The sequence below is a fragment of the Lytechinus pictus genome, chromosome 13 (assembly GCF_037042905.1).
Source record: "Lytechinus pictus isolate F3 Inbred chromosome 13, Lp3.0, whole genome shotgun sequence".
Lineage (NCBI taxonomy): Eukaryota > Metazoa > Echinodermata > Echinoidea > Temnopleuroida > Toxopneustidae > Lytechinus > Lytechinus pictus.
The window spans coordinates 6,611,361-6,632,495 of record NC_087257.1 but is presented as its reverse complement, the minus strand read 5'-3'; the positions used below and the strand labels follow the sequence as shown (position 1 = coordinate 6,632,495).

Sequence of the window (21,135 nt, the reverse complement as noted above, 5' to 3'; positions counted from 1 at the left end):
AATTATGGCCGTTATGTATCAACATTATTCAACATTTTGTAAACAGTTAGGGACTGTCCTCAAGATAAATCTATACTCATTGAATGAGCCGAATGACCTAACGAGAGATGGTCTAAAAACGTATCAAAACAGACAAGAAAACAAATCAAACATGCATGGTGGGCATGTTGGTGATGCTACTGCTAAAGAAAATCGTCAAAATATTTCATACATTTCTTTACTGATAAACAACGTACCTTGCATGTTATAATCTAGTTTCATTTCATTATTATTATATTCATCAAGTGCAGCAGTGCCTTTCGTTCATTTCTTTGCTCATGGCATTACTTTATCAAACTATGTATTCAAGCATGTCAAATGATTCAGTTGTGAGCGTGCAGTGATTCCATACATGACACGTCACGTCACTAGATAAGTTCATTGGCACAACTATCATAATAGACTCCATGTTTGTTGCAAGATTTACTTACAAGTTAATTGTACATTTGAACTGATATTTCGTTTCTACAAATTGTAAACTATCGGAGATTTAATCGACTCGGCTGGACCTGTGACTTACAAAGGTAAGAACATCACGTTTGTGTTAGTTTGATAGTGTTTTCGTGTTTTTGATGTGATGGAATGATAATTGTAATTGTAACGAGTGCGTAATTTGGTAACATTTACATGTTTTTGTAAGAACCACATTTTTTATAACGAATATGCGTACTTGGGACTTGGGTAGTGAACAGTAACACCGCTATCAACCCCCTCCCTCTTTCCCCTGTCTTTATCTCTCTCTCTCTTTCGCATGCTATCTATTTCTGCAAGAGATTTGTTCTGATAAAAAATAGTGTAATATCTATTATGCCTCTTACTTTCAGTGCGATATCCCATCTCCCTCTCTCTTCCTTTTCTTTACAGCTCCCATCCTTATCTTCCTTTAAATTCTTTTCACTATGGCGTCTGAATTCAGCTCAGTAGTAGAGGGCACTGTTTGTGAAGAAGCCGACTGTGAATCGATTTCTGATGTCACGTTCTATGTGAAGGAGAAGAAGAAGCTCTGTCATGACTGCGCCTTGAAAAAAGAATGCATCGGAATAGCACGAAGAGGTGTATCTAATCTCTTCTGTGAGAAACATGAGAAAGTAATGGATCTGTACTGTAAGACACATGGCAAAGTTTTATGTCTTTCTTGCGCTATGATAGATCATCATGAAAAACCTTGTGTACGGCAAGACATAGAGGACGCACTACGGGAAAACAAAGCAAAGCTCAACATCCTTCAGAAAGCAATGATGGACAAATTGGAGCTATTACGAGTTTATGGGATTGAGATTCATCAGGGTAAACATGTCCCAGACGAACATTTGAAAACTATTCAGAATGAGGTTGATTCCGAAATCGAAGAGGAGATCGAAAGAGACAGAGCCAAGGAAAAGGAAGATGCTGATAAAATCGACGAGGAGATTGATGGGGAAAATGAGCAGCATCAAGAGGAGATTCGAAAGCTCCAGAATAAGATTAACCAGAACAATGCGAAGAGAGAGCAGCGACACAATGACAATCGTTTAAACGCAGAAAAGAGACGAAAACCGATAATTGATAAACAGCGCATTATTCAGAATGACATTCAGAAGATCGTTCAAGAGATCGATAGAAAGATTGGAGAGCTTGAGAAATCATTGAATGACGACACCAAATCAGCTGAGAAAGCAAAAGAGACACTGGACCGAATTCTTGAAGACGATAAAACTATTGTCATAGATGGACATCGTGTGCATGCATCAGTGAGTGAGGAACTAAAGAAGCAACTGAATGAGGGTGAGGTGAAAGAAATAAATCGTGCTGTATCATGTGTGAGGTTTGTGAGGGGTGTTGGGAGAGAGAAGTATGATGGAAGAATTGATGGGTATGATGGAGAGTGGAAGCTCATTGATAAAATCAATGTCAGAGATAAAATCATGTCCCCTTGGATTGTTGGATGTATAGATGAAGATAAGGTGATAATCACAGAAGCACTGATTGGTGAAACACATACCTACATGTTAGATTTGAACAGTAAAACCACACAGAGAGTGATCAACCGTACTGATACATCATATATAATCTCATGTGCAGCGTTGAATGATGACAAGGTAGTATGTGGTAGGCTCATCAAAGGTTGTACAGGAGACAGTCTACCTGGGTGCATCAGTGTATACGACAGACAGTGGAATCACATCAATGACGTCACAATACCAAGAAACACGACGCGTAATGATGCATGGGTGCCCGTTGCAATCGATCATGATGGGATGATCATCGCTGCTGAAGCGGGTCAGTCTATGATATACGTCATCAACCCAGTTAATGATGAGATTGTCAATACCATCACGTGTAAAGAGAAGATAGTAATGTGCGGTGTGCTGTCATCAGGTCACATCATCGCTCGACCTTCACCACCTGATCGCAGAGCGCTCATCATTGACAGAGAGGGCGATCATCGGGAAATCCCCCACGGTGATGTCATCTTTAAAGTGTGCGTTGATCGTATGACCGATGACATCTACGTCGTGACATTAGATGATGAGAGAAAGACGTGTGTGATTGATCAGGTGATGAGTGAGGGTGATATGAAGAAGAGAAGGGTAGCATCATTCCCGTTATCAACTAGACTGAGGAATAGATCCAATCATCTTGTCTTATCTCGAGTGATTATGACGTCATCAGGGAATATAATTGCATGTGATGGAGATAATATTCTCAAATTCAAAAAGCGATTCATCCTCTAGATCCATGACAGATAATAATATCGAAAAAACAAATGATATTGGGAATGTTACTACATCTTACCATTATACGCTTTCAAATTGCAAAAAAAACACACACAATGAAACGCATAATTCATTGTAATTCATGGTTTGTTTGTGGGTAAGCTTCATAGTCATATTGGAAACCTATCAGGGATATGCTATTTTATTGTACACGTTGTGTCAGAATATTTTATACCAGACTACGCCGTCCCTTTGTTGGCTTGAGTAAGCATTAATATTAATTATGTCTGCAAAGCAGCTCTTTATTACTATACCCATGCATATTTCATTTGAGTTCAGTTCCATATGTAAAATTGAACAGTTAAAATGTTCCCCATTTATATGTAAGTGACGGTTAAAAAAATATTATTTTTTCGTAGTCCATCACTTGTATTATAGCTACCAAGGTCTTATCATGGTAATGAATCAGTAGTTGTTACTCTAAATTCAGTGGTACCTTGATTCAGTAATGAAAATTAAAATTACATGAAGCGCTATACCCCTTTATACATTGAAATTGTGTACTTTTGACTCCTTTGAAAACGCGTTATATTAAACAATAATTGTTATCATAATTAATATGTTGCGATATTAGAGAAAATCGTGGTCGCGTTTGCTGTATCTCGATGCGTATTTTATCTTAACATTGCTTGCTTGTTTGTATACTTTCACTTCCAACATCAGATCAACACAAACCAACAAAGTATTTTGATGTGGCTACATACGAAACAGCCCCTGGAATGATCTCGAACGTGATATGATATTATCACCTGAATTTACCGAGAGAGGGGGCTGTAACAATGATTACAATACATTTTGGTAAATTGCACTTTTTGCTCTTGCAAAAACACAATGCATTACACATAATATATAAGCAGTAGTGTATAACTTCACAATTGAGACTTGGTAACCAACATGTGTCAGTATAGTGTTTATTTACCAAACGGGATCTGTTGTTACCAGAATGCGCATTTGAAAATTAGTTATTACATTGTGGTCACGTATAGCTTCGTTTTGTTTTCTTTGGTCCATTACGGGATAATGTTTCATTATTGCTTTTCAATCTAATTACTATATTAATTGGTGCTTCTGCAAGAGTGCAACAGGATATTTTATTAAAATGATGGCTGGTTTGATTTTGAATGTCCATGTGTATAAAGATTAGAATTGTTTTTAATGAACAGTTTCATATTCATGATAAACTTTTAATACGTTCCATTCAAGTAGGCCTATGTCAATGGCTATTTTGCTCGCTAGAATGTTTATGAAATGTGTGTTCAAGTACGATTTAGTTGCAGGCGCATTAAAACGATAACTGCAATTGGTTGGATTTCTGAATTTTTTATTCTATTGCTTTGTGTAATCGATACCGTTTTGACTTCATCTTTTCTTCTTAAGAATTTAGATGAATATCTGCAAGAGTTTAACAGAAAAATGTGTCGTTGATTGCTAGCCGGTTTTTATATCAACACATTCATGTATATAAAGATTGATTCATTCACTTTAAAACATGATCAGTTCGATGTTTTTGGTAGGCTGATGTAAATACGTTTATTTCAATACTATATCGGGCAGTGACTGTGTTGTTAGAAATTTATGTTTATTATATATGAATGACGACTGAAATTATATATTGGCAGGCGCATAATTATGATCACCTAAATAACTGAAATCGGTTAGATTTGTATCGTTTTCCAAGCTTAAACAAATTATTTTTATCAATTCTTTGTTCATTCAAAATTGTTTTGACGACATATTTTCATCTGCGTAACGTAAATGAACTTGATTGGGAAAGATGATCAAAACTTAATTGGGAATGTGGGATATATGCGATAGTTGTTTTTTAAACGGTTTATCCAATCATCTTTTGATGTTTTCATGTATCATATTTTAATATTAACCAAAAATTATAGAATATCATTTGTACATACTACAACTAAATCATTTGAATATCTGAATCAACTGTAAAAAAAAACACAATGGAAACATTTTTAGAGCTATGTATTATTTGTTTATTTACAAGGATAATGCTTTACTTATACTTCTATTTACTCTCACTTGGTGCATTTAAAAGGTGATTCTGCTATAGTCTAAAAGAATTTATTGATTGCTGGTATAATTTTTTGAAACACATGGCCTATATTGTAGATGCATTTGCTTGAAGAAGATTATTCTGCCGCAATTGGTGTATAAACTGCTGTAAATATGGTTTTTGTTTTCTAAATACCGCCTCAGACTCTTTATCTTGTCTAACTGAATATATAATTTAAATTTATAAACTTCATTCATTTGACAAGAATATTTTGTTTTATAATACATCCAATTCAATTCAATCTTTAATTTCCAAATAAGATAAAAGTACAAAGAAACATCAAATGTGAGATACAAAATCAATTGCGTGTCTTTTCATTAAGGTTATAAGAACCTGGAAGGCTGGATCACCAAAACATGACAGTATAACATATTGCGCATGAAATTTAAATTTTGAAATATGTATGAACTACTAAGAAAATGATTTATTACTGTGAATATGATGATCATATATATGTGATCACATAGGGGTCCTGATAAGTTTCGTTTATAATCGATTAAATTCGTTTCATGTTTCATACTAACTGAAACAATTTTGTATTAATTATTAGGAGCATGCAATGAAAGTAGGATGTTAGTGCATTAGTCTGCAAAAGGGGTTGTAAACGCTTTCTGAGATCGTCTTTTTATTGTTTACATGAATTATATTTTACTATTAACCATGAGTTAGCAAAATATTTGCATATTCGTTACACTAGATCATTTTAATACAAGTCTGTATATTTGTTTTACCAAAGGATATTTTCTAAATAAATTTGGGATGTTAGCGATAGTAAAAATATAATTTTTTTAAAGACAAATCCAAACACCTTTTTACATTATTATTTTCATACATTATATTTACTATTAACCGGAAGGTAACCGAGTTATTGATCATTAGCATATTCTTCACACTACATCATTTTAACATATTTTTAATCTGCTTTCAAAGATTTTCTAATAAAATAAAGTGAAGTGAAGGTTGGAAAAAAAGGTTTTTTGAACGTATTATCCGATCTTCTTTCGTTTTTGTTTGGGCTGTTTTAAATGTATTTTTTTTCATATACTTTATTTTAGATGATTTTAATATCTAAATCTGCTTAAAGGAAAAGTTAACCCTACCAAAAAAGTAGATTTACGTAAAATGAGAAAAACCAAACAAGTCAATTTCGTCCAAGCTTGTTATTGTTGTCAAATCTGTAAACATTTAATATTGTATAAGACAAAGAAAAAAGTGAGTGAGGGATATCATTGATTCTCTCATTTGCATATCACTGAGTGATACCTCGGTCACATTTGCTCTACGGCGGCCGTACGGCGAGTCGAAAACAGCCGTTTTATTCAAACAAACTATGTATAGCTGGTACAAAAAATGTTAAAACGGCTGTTTTCGACTCGCCGTACGGCCGCCGTAGAGCAAATGTGACCGAGGTATTAAGCATATGGCTGTTTGGGGATAACTGAGCAAAACTGTAACATGTCATAACATCTTTTTAAATTCTATTTTGATAACATTTGTTAGCGTTAACCCTAACAAAAAAGTAGATTTACGTAAAATGAGAAAAACCCAACAAGTCAATTTCGTCCAAGCTTGTTATTGTTGTCAAATCTGTAAACATTTACTATTGTATAAGATAAAGAAAAAAGTGAGTGAGGGATATCATTGACTCTCTCATTTGCATATCACTGAGTGATACATCGGTCACATTTGCTCTACGGCGGCCGTACGGCGAGTCGAAAACAGCCGTTTTATTCAAACAAACTATGTATAGCTGGTACAAAAAATGTTAAAACGGCTGTTTTCGACTCGCCGTACGGCCGCCGTAGAGCAAATGTGACCGAGGTATTAAGCATATGACTGTTTGGGGATAACTGAGCAAAACTGTAACATGTCATCACATCTTTTTAAATTCTATTTTGATAACATTTGTTAGCGTTAACCCTAACAAAAAAGTAGATTTACGTAAAATGAGAAAAACCAAACAGGTCAATTTCGTCCAAGCTTGTTATTGTTGTCAAATCTGTAAACATTTACTATTGTATAAGATAAAGAAAAAAGTGAGTGAGGGATATCATTGACTCTCTCATTTGCATATCACTGAGTGATACCTCGGTCACATTTGCTCTACGGCGGCCGTACGGCGAGTCGAAAACAGCCGTTTTATTCAGAAAAACTATGTATAGCTGGTACAAAAAATGTTAAAACGGCTGTTTTCGACTCGCCGTACGGTCGCCGTAGAGCAAATGTGACCGAGGTATTAAGCATATGACTGTTTGGGGATAACTAAGCAAAACTGTAACATGTCATATCATCTTGTTAAATTCTATTTTGATAACATTTGTTAGCGTTGTGCTTGCTTGACTTTTCTCTAGTGATTCAAATCATTATTTTTGGGTGGGCTTGACCTGAAAATAAACAATAAATAAAATGAAAATGGGTGTCCATCATTGCCATGCTTGGGTTTCCGCTTTAATAAATTTCATCGCTCCTCAAGGAATCATGTAAGACTAATTATTTCAGGAGTTAATATGTGACCAATAATAATCAGCAAGAAGAGAGACTTGCAGAGAGGGGCAACGAGAGGGGGAGAGAGACGGGAAAACAAAGACACAAGCAGTGAAAGAGACAAAAAAAGAAGGGAAACAGGGGGAGAGAGGGAGAGACAGAAATAAAGACACATGAAACAAAATAGAGGGGAGAGGAGAGGGGAGACAGAGAGGGAGAGATGAAGAATCGGACGAATTTATTCAAGGAATGAGACAGAAAGAAAGTAAAATAGGGAGAGGGGAGATGGCAAATGAACATTCAGAGACAGAGAAGGAACACCAGACAGATATATAGAAAGAGAGAGAGAGAGGGGGGGATAGTGAGAGAATGTGACAAGCAGAAAGGGGAGAGAGACATGAGAGGGGGGTTGTAGTGAAGTTGGTGTATTTTTATTATCCGATCATCATCTAACCCACTTGGTCTACCATCAATGTGGTCTAGTATTAGTTTGGTACGACCATCCCTTGGTCTTAAATGTCATCTGGTCTAATGCCCAAATTGGGTATCGCTTTAATTAAGTCTATTATCTCTTGTACTTACATAATGGAAATGTGATCCATAATTAATTCATATAATGATATGCCATAAATGCTGTTAGATCAAGTGGATATATAAGACGATATGGGAATGGCCAAACTCGACATTACACAAAGTGCTCAATTGGCTAAATAATAACTCGGCCCAGAATGGTTATTTATACGGACTAGTGATAACACATTGAAGTATGCAACGCCTTACAACTTGATTATGTGCTAAAATGATAGCGAAATCCATTGCCTTTTTTTGCTTTTATGAATTTCGTAAACAGTTGCGGAAACCCCAAACAAGAATACATTTTGGAAAAGCTAGGTAAAAACCCATGATTCTTCTTTTAGTCAAACCTGAATATGATAGTCTGTGACGTGAGTAATGTTTGTATAAGAAAAATTAGATCACATATTCCAGGGTATCTATTCTCTTCATGCTAGATGATTTTCATGTTTCAATAAAAGCATTCATCTTTCACAATAGAAGCCGCACAATCTCGTGATTTCAAGAGTAAAAATACTGTGAATGATTTGAGAGACGATGAGAGAGAGAGAGAGAGAGAGGGTGGGAGAGATGGGAGTCGAGGTGACTGAGAGAAGAGGGGAGGGAACCAGAAAGCGAGAAATGCATTCATTGAATTATAAGTCATAATAAATGATTGAAAGAGGATAATTGAGAGAGAAAGAGAGGGGGAGAGAGATCCATGAAGAGAGAGATAGCGTGGGAAAGAATGATGTCGGAAGTGAGATAGGTGGATTTTCATTACAATTCCCATGACAATAATACGAAGACACCCTATCTTTAAAGTATGAAAGCAATTGCATTATTGCAAGATGACGATAGAGAGTGATAAAATGTCAGGTGTGCTGGAGTTGGTGCGCATGCACGATTGGGTGTGAGTGAATACGTGTGTGGGTGGGTAGGCGTGTGTGTAAAGGAGAGAGGGGGGGGGGGAAGGGGTTAGTGAGGAGAGAAGTTTAATAGCGTATAAGTGGGCTACTATTTATTTATGCATTTTTATGTATATGCATGTTGAAAAACCGTAATCAGTATCTTCTCTCTGAAATGTAACAAATTTCGATTTTGGTCCATCTTTTTTTTTTTTTACTTCAAGACGCCAATGCAATTTCGGGGTCGGTTTTCTCTGTCTCGAAAGATAGAAAGGTTTATCATCGATAATCATCACCCCCCCCTCCCTTCTGCACCGACACAAAGAGACACACATGACTGTTTTTGTGTTAAAATCCCGCGGTGCACTTCCATTGACGAGTGGGTACTAGGCGCGACCGCGAGATTCCAAAAAGCACCCTCCACAGGTATTTTCCATTTTCTGAAAATGTCCCCCCTTAACAAGTTTTGGCGTATGAAATCCTTCCCTTTAAAAGTATTGAAAACAAAACGATACCCTTAACAAGTATTCCCTGAATTGACCCCCTTAACACGTACAGCAATATTATTTTGTCACGGACATCGGCTTTACCTTTACTTACATTGGGTTTCGTACCGTTACATCTCCCACACCTTGCTCAATTCGGACTCTAAACATGAAGCGTTGGGGCACAAACAACTTTCTTTATAAAGAATTTTAGTCTCGTTTTTCACCCTTCCAAATTTGACGTAGCTCGCTTAGCGAAACGTATACCCCTTTTTTGAACATTTTAGTGCTTTTGACACCCTTATCATGCTTCTTGCATACGTGACGTGCCCAATTTTTAGAACGAGATCCTTTTTACGTGTTACTTTTGTCGCGCCTGGTATCCACTCGTCATTGTAAGTGGCCCCTGGGGTTCGAATATATATCAAAATGAATTTAACAAAACGCACTTGTCATTCATGGTATAAACATAAAAAGGCAACGTTTGCCAGCTCAATTTATCGCGTTCGATCATGTGTGATGTTATTTTGAAAAAAAAATATTTGATTTCAGATTTATACATTGTTATCAAATACATTCATGGGCAATCTGAGCCAATGATCAGAAATAGGAGAGACAATGGAAGAAAAAAGAGGAATGGATGAGAGAAAGCTGGGTTGTATAATACCTGAGTTTTTTTTACATGTAATTAAGAATAAAAGAGACCTTCCGAATACACCCCCAATCCAAAACATACCAAATCGTGTCCTTTTGTCAAGAACATTATTCATTGGTGATCAGTTGTTGGTGCCACAGCAGCCAAATGACTAACGTGTACATGGTGTAGTCACAAAACATCTAACGTCAGGCGCAATCTCTCTTTTTTTTTTTTTTTTTTTTTTTTTTTTTTTTTTTTTTTTTTTTTGGGGGGGGGGGGTGTTTTTCAGAAGGAATAAAATTGTCTGAATTATGAGCCTAGCATAGTACCTTGGACTAATCCATTGCGTGCCTTGACACACCGTTGACATGATTTTGTAACTCGTGCTAGGCTTGAAGCAAGATCCAAGACCTATTTGTTGTTTGATCGTTAAAGTGTCACTCTGTATACCGCGTGAATAACCATATAACACGTATCTCCGACAATAAGAGTACAAAATTACACAAACGGCATAACTATTTATGAAACTATATCGTTTTCCTCTTTACTAGTTGAATGTACTAGTTCGTTAATATCCCATTAATGAAATATTGAGAATTTCATCTTGCTACTATTAAATCAATGAACAGAATGAACTGAATAATTGATGTATTTGGTATTAAGCACTACTTTTTATTGAGATAAGACCAATTGGCATCTGTCATTTGGACAAAAGGCTGAAGAGTTTTTTTTTTAATTAAGAAAAACATCACCGTCAGAGGGCCTGATAAAAGAAACGATATCAAATTCAAATTCTAACGATTGGACCAAGGATACAATGGCAATCTACACCTATGTTAATATCATATTAATAATATCATCTTACTACTAATCAATAAATAGATTGAACTGAATAACTGATGTAGTTGGTTTTAAGCACTATTTCTATTGAGACAAGACCAATAGGCCTGTGTTTTTTGGACAATAGGCTTGAGAGTTCTTTTCTTATAAAAACAAAACACCGTGAGAGGGCCCGATAAAAGAAACGATATCAAATTCAAATTCTAACGATTGGACAAGGATACAATGGCACTTACACCTATATGTTAATATAATGTTAAGAATATCAATGAACAGAATGAACAGAATGAACCGAAGAATTTATGTAGTTGGTAATTAGCACTACTTTTATTGAGACAAGACTAATTGGCATTTTTCATTCGGACAAAGGCTGGAGAGTTCTTTTTTTTCTTTAGAAAAATGATAAACATCACAATGAGAGGGCCCGATAAATGAAACGATTCCAAATTCAAATTCTAACGATTGGACAAGGATACAATGGTCCCCTAATAATAATCATGATAGCATCTGGGTCGAGAGTGGCAAAGTGTGGATTAACGCCTTGCCTAAGGACACTAGACCACGGTGTGATTCGAACACACGACCCTCTATTTTCAAGGCGAGAGTCAAAACCACTACACCACGGCTCTTCCCGACACTTATGATACCGAGTTATGAGATTCAAATTATTGACCCTTTCAAAAAGCGATAGACGGATATTTAGATGTTAGAATGATTTGATAGCTATCTAATTTCTTAACTTAATGATGGATCCACCCCCTTCTCTTCAGAGGCATAGCATGGATCAAGACCGATTTAACCCCCCCCCCCCAACCATTGATGCATAAATCTTTTATTTCAATTTGAATAATTCTGCTCCATATTATAAGCTTGATACAGTAATTATTAATTCCTTGGTGTGATTAGTAAACCATTTAAACTTTTGAGGTGCCACGACCATCTACTATCATATATATCCTTGTATATCAATTTTCTTCTCTTTCTTTTCTACTCCTACTACTACTAGTAGTAGTAATAGTAGTAGTAGAAGTAGTAGTAATAGTAGTAGTAGTATTAGTAGTAGTGGTAGTAGTAGTAATAATAGTAGTAGTAGTAGTAGTAGTAGTAGTAGTAGTAGTAGTAGTAGAAGTAGTAGTAATAGTAATAGTAATAGTAACAGTACTAGTAGCAGTAGTAGTATTAGTAGTAGTAGTAGTAGTAGTAGTACTACTACTACTACTACTACTACTACTACTACTTCTTCACTTTTCTTCGTCTTCTTTTTCTTTTTCTTCTTCTTCTTCTTATTAGTATTACTATTATTACTATTATTTTCTTCATTTTCTTCTTTTTATTCTTCTTCTTTTTATTTTTTCTTCTTCTACTATCTAATTTAGAAGGGCTTAAAGTTGAATGTTGAATCACTAGGCTTATACTTACATGTCATTCTAACCTTCAGCCAGTAACTTAATAGTATTAATTTCTTATACAATGTTGTAGGCTTGGATGTATAATTTCAAGTCAACTCAGTCATTTTACCTCACTGTCACTAAAATGATACTTGATATAATTATGGCCGTTATGTATCAATATTATTCAACATTTTGTAATCAGTTAAAGATTGTATTCATGAGAAATCTATACTCATTGTATAAGCTGAATGACCCAACGAGAGATGGCCTAAAAACGTATCAAAACAGACAAGAAAACAAACCAAACATGGTGGGCATGGTTGTGAGGCTACTGCTAAAGAAAATCGTCAAACTATTTCATACATTTCTTTACTGATAAACAAAGTACCTTGCATGTTGTAATCTAGTTTCATTTCATTATTATTATATTCATGAAGTGCTGCAGAGCCTTTCGTTCATTTCTTTGCTCATGGCATTACTTTATCAAACTATGTATTCAAGCATGTCAAATGATTCAGTTGTGAGCGTGCAGTGATTCTACATGACACGTCACTAGATAAGTTCATTGGCACAACTATCATAATAGACTCCATGTTTGTTGCAAGACTTACTTACAAGTTGTACCTTTGAACTGATATTTTTTTCCTACAAATTGTCAATTATCGGACATTTAACCGACTCGGCTAAACCTGTGACTTACAAAGGTAAGAACATCACGTTTGTGTTAGTTTGATAGTGTTTTTTTTTGTGTTTTTGATGTGATGGAATGATAATTGTAATTGTAAAGAGTGCGTGATTTTGGTCATATTCACGTGTTTGTGTAAGAAGCACATTTTTTGTAAGAGCGAATATCAGAAGATAATCTATGAGGTAAAAATTAAGGTACGCGTACTTGGAACTTTAAATGTAAGTGAAAAGTAACCCCGCTAACCCCCCCCCCCCCCTCTCCCCCTGGCTTTCTCTCTCTCTCTCTTTCGCATACTATTTATTTCGGCAAGGGGGAGTTTTTTCTGATAAAAAATATTGTATTATATATTATGCCTCTTGCTTTTTGCAATATCCAATCTCTCTCTCTTCCTTTTCATTACAGCTCACATCCTTATCTTCCTTTAAATTCTTTTCACAATGGCGTCTGAATTAAGCTCAGTACAAGAGGGCGCTGTTTGTGAAGAAGCTGACTGCGAATCGATTACTGACGTCACCTTCTATGTGAAGGAGAAGAAGAAACTCTGTCATGACTGCGCCTTGAAAAAAGAATGCATCGGAATAGCACGAAGAGGTGTACCTAATCTCTTCTGTGAGAAACATGAGAAAGTAATGGATATGTATTGTAAGACGCATGGCGAAGTTTTATGTCTTTCTTGCGCTATGATAGATCATCATGAAAAACATTGTGTACGGCAAGACATAGAGGACGCACTACGGGAAAACAAAGCAAAGCTCAACATCCTTCAGAAAGCAATGATGGACAAATTGGAGCTATTACGAGTTTATGGGATTGAGATTCATCAGGGTAAACATGTCCCAGACGAACATTTGAAAACTATTCAGAATGAGGTTGATTCCGAAATCGAAGAGGAGATCGAAAGAGACAGAGCCAAGGAAAAGGAAGATGCTGATAAAATCGACGAGGAGATTGATGGGGAAAATGAACAGCATCAAGAGGAGATTCGAAAGCTCCAGAATAAGATTAACCAGAACAATGCGAAGAGAGAGCAGCGACACAATGACAATCGTTTAAACGCAGAAAAGAGACGAAAACCGATAATTGATAAACAGCGCATTCTTCAGTTCGACATTCAGAACATCGCTCAAGAGATCGAGAGAAAGATTAGAGAGCTTGAGAAATCATTGAAAGACGACACCAAATCAGCAGAGAAAGCAAAAGAGACACTGGACAGAATTCTCGAAGACGATAAAAATATTGTCATAGATGGACATCGTGTGAATGCATCAGTGAGTGAGGAACTAGAGAAGCAACTGAATGGAGGTGAGGTGAAAGAAATAAATCGTGTTGTATCAAGTGTGAGGTTTGTGAAGGGTGTTGGGAGAGAGAAGTATGATGGTAGAATTGATGGGTATGATGGAGAGTGGAAGCTCATTGATACAATCAATGTCACAGATAAAATCACATACCCGCACATTGTTGGATATATAGATGAAGATAAGGTGATGATTAGAGATAGGAAGATTGAAGGACCACATACGTACATGTTAGATTTGAACAGTAAAACCACACAGAGAGTGATCAACGGTAGTGATGCATCATGGATAATCTCATGTGCAGCACTGAATGATGACAAGATAGTATGTGGTAGATACATCGAAGGTTGTACAGGAGAAAGTCTACCTGGGTGCATCAGTGTATACGACAGGCAGTGGAATCACATCAATGACGTCACAATACCAAGAAACACGACGCGTACTGTTGCAGGGGTGCGCGTTGCAGTCGATCAGGATGGGATGACCATCGCTGCTGAAGTGGGTCAGTCTATGATTTACGTCATCAACCCAGCTAATGATGAGATTATCAATACCATCACGTGTAAAGAGGAGATAGGAATGCGCGGTGTGCTGTCATCAGGTCACACCATCGCTCAACCCACACCACTAGATCGCAGAGCACTCATCATTGACAGAGAGGGTGATCATAGGGAAATCACCAACAGCGATGTCATCTTGAATGTGTGTGTTGATCGTATGACAGACGACCTCTACGTCGTGACATCACATGATGAGTACAAGACGTGTGTGATTGATCAGGTGATGAGTAAGGGTGATAAGAAGAAGAGAAGAGTAGCATCATTCCCTTTATCGGCTGTACTGGATAGAAAGAATAGATTCAATCATCTTGCCGGATCTCCAGTGATTATGACGTCATCAGGGAATATGATTGCATTTGATGGAGATAATGTTCTCATATTCAAAAAGCGATTCATCCTCTAGATCCATGACAAATAATAATACCGAGCAAACAAATGATATCTGGAATGTTGCTGCATCTTACCATTATATGCTTTCAAATTGAAAAGAAAAAAAAACACAATGAAAACGCATGATTCCTTGTAATTCATGGTTTCTTTATGGGTAAGCTTTATAGTCATATTGAAAACCTATCAGGGTTATGCTCTTTAATTGTACACGCTGTTTCAGAATATCTTATACCAGACTACGCCGTCGCTTTGTTGGCGTGAGTAAACATTAATATTAATTATGTCTGCATAGCAGCTTTTTATTACTATACCCGTGTATATTTCATTTTAGTTCAGTTCCATATGTAAAACTGAACAGTTAAAATGTTCCTCATTTATGTAATCATGCCGGTTAAAAAAAAATCATCCTTTTTTCCATCGCGTGTTTTATAGCTACCACGGTCTTATCCTCCTGATGAAACAGTAGTTGTTACTCTAAATAATTGTTCAGTGATATCTTGATTCAGTAATGAAAATTACATTACATGAAACGCTATACCCCTTTATAGATTGAAATTTACCTTTGACTCCTTTCATCGCGTTATATTAAATTATAATTGTCCTCATAATAATGTTGCGATATGAGAGAGGATCGCGTGGTCACGTTCGCTATACCTCGATGCGCATTACATCTAAGCATTGCTTGCTTGTTTGTATATTTTCACTTCCAACATCAGATCAACACAAACCAACGAAGTATTTTGATGTGGCTACATACAAAACAGCCCCTGCAATGATCTCGATCATGACATGATTATAATAACCTGGGTTTACCGAGAGAGGGGGCTGTTACAATGATTACGATACATTTTGGTAAATTGCACTTTGTGCTCTTGCAAAAAAAAAATAATAATTAAAAAATAATAAAAAAAAATAGGGGGCCTACATAGTACATAACATATAGGCAGTACTGTATAATTTCACAATTGAGACTTGGTATCCAAAATGTACCAGTATAGTGTTTATTTACCAAACGGGATCTGCTATTACCAGAATGCGCATTTGAAAATGATTTATTACATTGTGGTCACGTATAGCTATGTTATGTTTTCTTTGGTCCATTACGGGATAATGTTTCATTATTGCTTTTTAATGTAATTACTATATTAATAGGTGCTTATGCAAGAGTGAAACAGGAAATTTAATTAAAATGATGGCTGGTTTGATTTTGAATATCCATGTGTATAAAGATTATAGTGATTTTAATTAACAGTTGCATATTTATAATAGATCATTCAAGTAGGCCTATGTCAGGGACTGTTTGCTAGAATGTTTATACAATTTATGTTCAATTATGATTTAGTTGCAGGCGCATTAAAACGATAACTGCAATTTATTGGATTTCTTTATTTTTATCCTAACGGAAATGGTTTTAATAATGTTTTGTGTAATTGAGACTGTTTTGACTGCATCTTTTCTTCTTGAGAATCTAAATGAATATCTGCAAGAGTTTAACAGAAAATGTGTCGTTGATTGCTGGTCGGTTTTTATATCAACGCATTCATGTATATAAAGATTGATTCATTCGCTTTAAAAACGTGATCAGTTCGATGTTTGTGTTAATCTGATGTAAATACGTTAAATTAAATACTATATCGGGCAGTGACTGTGTTGCTGGAAATTTATGTTCAGTTATGTATGAATGATGAAGGAAATTTTATATTCGCAGCCGCATTATTACGATCACCTAAATAACTGAAATCGTTAGATTTGTATCGTTTCCACGCTTGTAGAAATTATTTTTATCAATTCGTTGTTCATTCAAAATTGGTTTGACGACATCTTTTCATCTGAATAACATAAATGAACTTGATTGGGAAAGTGGGATGTATGCGATAGTTGTTGTTTTTTAAACGGTTTATCCAGTCATCGTTTGATGTTTTCATGTATCATATTTTAATATTAACCACAAATTATAGAAGATCATTTTGTACATACTACAACTAAATCATTTGAATATCTGAATCTGCTGTAAAAGACATCATGGAAACATTTTTAGAGCTATGTATTATTTGGTTGTTTACAAGGATAATGCTTTACTTATACTTCTATTTACTCTCACTTAGTGCATTTTAAAGGTGATTCTGCTATAGTCTAAAAGAATTTATTGATTGCTGGTATAATTTTTTGAAACACAGGGCTTATATTGTAGATGCATTTGATTGAATGAGATTACTCTGCCGCAATTGGTGTATAAACTGCTGTAAATATTGTTTTTTTTTTCTAAATACCGCCTCAGACTCTTTATCTTGTCTAACTGAATATATAATATGAATTTATAAACTTCATTCATTTGACAAGAATATTTTGTTTTATAATATACATTCAATTCAATTCAATCTTTAAATCGCAAATACAATAAGAATACAAAGAAACATCAAATGAGAGTCGGTACAAAATTTATTGCGTGGCTTTCCATGAGGTTATGAAAAAAAACCTGTAAGGCTGGATCGCCAAAACATGACAGTATGAAACATTATGTATGAAATTTGAATTTTCAAATATGTAACCACTAAGAAAATTATGTAGTATTTTTATACTGTGATTATGATGATCACATGTAATCACATAGGGGTCCTGAAAAGTTTCGTTTGTAATCGATTAAATTCGTTTCATGTTTCGTACTAACAGGTGGGTGTTTCATAAAGCTGTTCGTAAGTTAAGAGCGACTTTAAGAACGACTGGTGATCATTTATTTTGGTAAATGGTAAACACCATTGGCGATGGTTTAGCGCGTAAGAAAGGTCCACCAGTCGTTCTTAGAGTCACTCCTAACTTACTATACTTACGAACACTTTATAAAACGGCCCCCTGAAATGATTTTGTATCAATACTTAGGAGTATAACATGAAAATAGGATGTTAGCGCTATAGTCTGCAAAAGGGGTTGTAAACGCTTTCTGAGACCGTCTATTGTTTTTATGAATTATATTTTTCTATTAACCATGAGTTCGCAAAATATTTGCATATACGTTACACTAAATCATTTCGATACAAACCTGTATATTTGTATTACCAAAGGAGATTTTTAAAGTAAATTTGGGATGTTAGCTATACTTAGAATATATTTTTTTCAAACACAAATCCAAACACCTATTTTATTATTATTTTCATACATTATCTTTACTATTAACCGGGAGGTAACCGAGTTACTGATCATTAGCATATTCTTCACACTACTTAACTTTAACATCTTTTTATAATCTGCTTTCAAAAGATTTTCTATATAAAGTTATAATATTAGTGAGGGTTGGAAAAGTTTTTTGAACGTATTATCCGGTATTCTTTTTTTTTTTTGGGGGGGGGGCTGTTTTAAATCTTTTTCATATACTTTATATTAGATAATTTTAATATATAAATCTGCTTAAACATGTTAAAAGAAAAGTCCACCCGAACAAAAAAGTAGATTTACGTAAAAAAAGAAAAAGCTAACAAGTCAATTTCGTTTAAGCTGGTTATTGTCAAATCTGTAAACATTGAAAATTTTAAAATGTCAAACAATAATAAAAGAGAAAAAGTGGGTGAGGGATATCATTGACTCTCTCGTTTGCATATCACTGAGTTATTATTTTACATGTAAGCATATGACTGTCTTCGGAAAAACTGAGAAACTGTAACATGTCATCCCTTTTTTTTATTTTCAATCAGATTTTGATAAAATTTGTAAGCGTTATGCGTGCTTGTCTTTTCTCTATTGATTCAAATCATTATTATTATTTTTTTTTTTGGGGGGGGGGGGGGCTTGACCTATAAAAAAACAATGAATAAAATGAAAATGGGTGTCTATCATTGCCATGCTTGGGTTTCCGCTTTAATAAATTTCATCGCTCCTCAAGGAATCCTGTAAGACTAATTATTTATGGAGTTAATATGTGACCAATAAAAATCAGCAAGAAGAGAGACTTGCAGAGAGAGGTAAAGAGAGAGGGAGAGAGGCAGGGTGACAGACACAGGCAGTTAAAGAGACAGAAAAGGAAGGGAAACAGGGGGAGAGGGGAAGAGAGGGAGAGAGACAGAAATAGAGACACAAGAAACAAAATAGAGGGGAGAGGGAAAGGGAGACAGAGAGGGAGAGATGAAGAATCGGACGAATTTATTGAACGAATGAGACAGTAAGCAGGTAAGAAAGTAAAATAGGGAGAGGGGAGATGGCAAATGAACATTCAGAGACAGAGAAGGAACACAAGACAGATATATAGAAAGAGAGAGAGGGTGGGGGTGGTAGTGAGAGAATCGGACAAGCAGAAAGGGGAGAGAGACAGGAGAGGGGGGTTGTAGTGAAGTTGACGTATTTTTATTCTCCGATCATCATCTAACCCACCTGGTCTACCATCAATGTGGTCTAGTATTAGTTTGGTACAACCATCCCTTGGTCTTAAATGTCATTTAGTATAATGCCCAGATTGGGTATATATTTCATTTAGTCTATTATCTGTTGTACTTACCTATTATCCATACTTCATTATTTATAAATAATTGCAATTCGTTTTTCCATTATTTATAAATAAGTTTGTCAAGTTTTCTATTATTTATGAATAATAATTATTTATTAAACAATGCCAGTGCACATTTCTTTATTTATAAATAATTTGTTGAGTTTCCCATTATTTATAAACAATGATTATTTGTTAAATAATGAAATATCTACCTCACTATTTATAAATAATGAAAAACAAATAATCATTATTTATAAATGATGAAAAACTAATAATCATTATTTATAAATAATGAAAAACAAATTATCATTATTTATAAATAATGAAAAACAAAAAAAAATCATTATTTATAAATAATGAAAAAGAAAAATCATTATTTATAAATGATGAAAAACAAATAATCATTATTTATAAATAATGGAATATCGAACTATTATTATTTACAAATAATGAAGTATTAGTTGGAATTATATACAAATAATTAGAAATGTTATTTTATATTATAGTAATTAATCACAAATAAAATGTAAATTATATATATATAATAGTTATCATTTAATAAATAATGATTATATAACAAATAATTGCGCTATATAATATTGGTACAATCGGCGTCTCATAGTTTAGGGGGTTATTTGCACACAAGAGAAAAACTCGTTTAGGGGTGTTTGGAAATTTCTTCACGCGTGTGTACAGCAATATATTTGACTGCCCCCCCCCCCCCCGGCCCCTCGGGAATTAGCTTCACTGTTCAATAGAATGATTTTTAAGGGACTAATCTGAAAGATCGATATGTACATTTGAAACTACCATCCTTTCCAAGCATTTTAATATTGTTTACCCAATAGGGATGCTTGATTTATGCACTAAAAAATACACATTTTTGCATAAAGACTAATTTTCAATATCGTGTTCTGTAGAAAAACAAATGAGCTCTTTATGACCTTGGTTTGGTGCCGGCCAGTGTAAGCTGTATTCCCCAACCTTAAATGGATGGTCCGGGCTAAAAAAAATATTTATATCTTAATACATAGAGTAGAATTCACTGAGCAAAATGACAATAATTTCATCAAAATCGGATAACAAATAATAAAGTTATTGAAGTTTAAAGTTTAGCAATATTTTGTGAAAACAGTCGTCATGAATATTCATTAGGTGGGCTGATGATGTCTCATCTCTACTTGTTCTTTTGTATTTTATTATATGATATTACAACACCTATGGTTGTTACATTTACACTCTTTGGTGTTATGTTCAATCTCTAGGGTGTTATTTTAACACCTCAGGGTGTGGTCCTCTATTAACACTAATTGGTGTCAGTTTTAACACCACTGTTTTTACAGTGTGTGAATAATAGGCCTATGTCTCCCTTATAATGAAATAAGCTGCAGCAAAAAAATCTAATGCACTAAACCAGTTGTCAATCCAATTTTTCTAGTTCTTGGAGGAAAAAATTTGAATAAACCTAATTGCATATAATAAAATACAAAATAACAAGTGGAGATGTGACATCATCAGCCCAGCTAATGAATATTCATGACGACTGTTTTCACAAAATATTGCTA

The 21,135-nt window shown here is 34.9% G+C and overlaps 2 protein-coding genes across 2 annotated transcripts; both read left to right on the top strand.

Moving 5' to 3' along the window:
- Positions 1 to 364: 364 nt before the first annotated feature.
- On the top strand, positions 365 to 3,116 carry LOC129274441 (uncharacterized). Its single transcript, XM_064108849.1, has 2 exons — positions 365 to 563; positions 904 to 3,116. Exon 2 carries the CDS (start codon positions 939 to 941, stop codon positions 2,751 to 2,753), a length of 1,815 nt encoding a protein of 604 aa, XP_063964919.1. The 5' UTR covers positions 365 to 563; positions 904 to 938; the 3' UTR covers positions 2,754 to 3,116.
- Positions 3,117 to 12,696: 9,580 nt separating this feature from the next.
- Positions 12,697 to 17,102, top strand: LOC129274428 (uncharacterized). Its single transcript, XM_064108855.1, has 2 exons — positions 12,697 to 12,867; positions 13,254 to 17,102. Exon 2 carries the CDS (start codon positions 13,289 to 13,291, stop codon positions 15,107 to 15,109), a length of 1,821 nt encoding a protein of 606 aa, XP_063964925.1. The 5' UTR covers positions 12,697 to 12,867; positions 13,254 to 13,288; the 3' UTR covers positions 15,110 to 17,102.
- The last annotated feature ends 4,033 nt before the right edge of the window (positions 17,103 to 21,135 follow it).

Bases quoted from the DNA above. Each gene is read 5' to 3' on its own strand.
- LOC129274428 (XM_064108855.1), top strand. From the start codon at position 13,289: ATGGCGTCTGAATTAAGCTCAGTACAAGAGGGCGCTGTTTGTGAAGAA.
- LOC129274441 (XM_064108849.1), top strand. From the start codon at position 939: ATGGCGTCTGAATTCAGCTCAGTAGTAGAGGGCACTGTTTGTGAAGAA.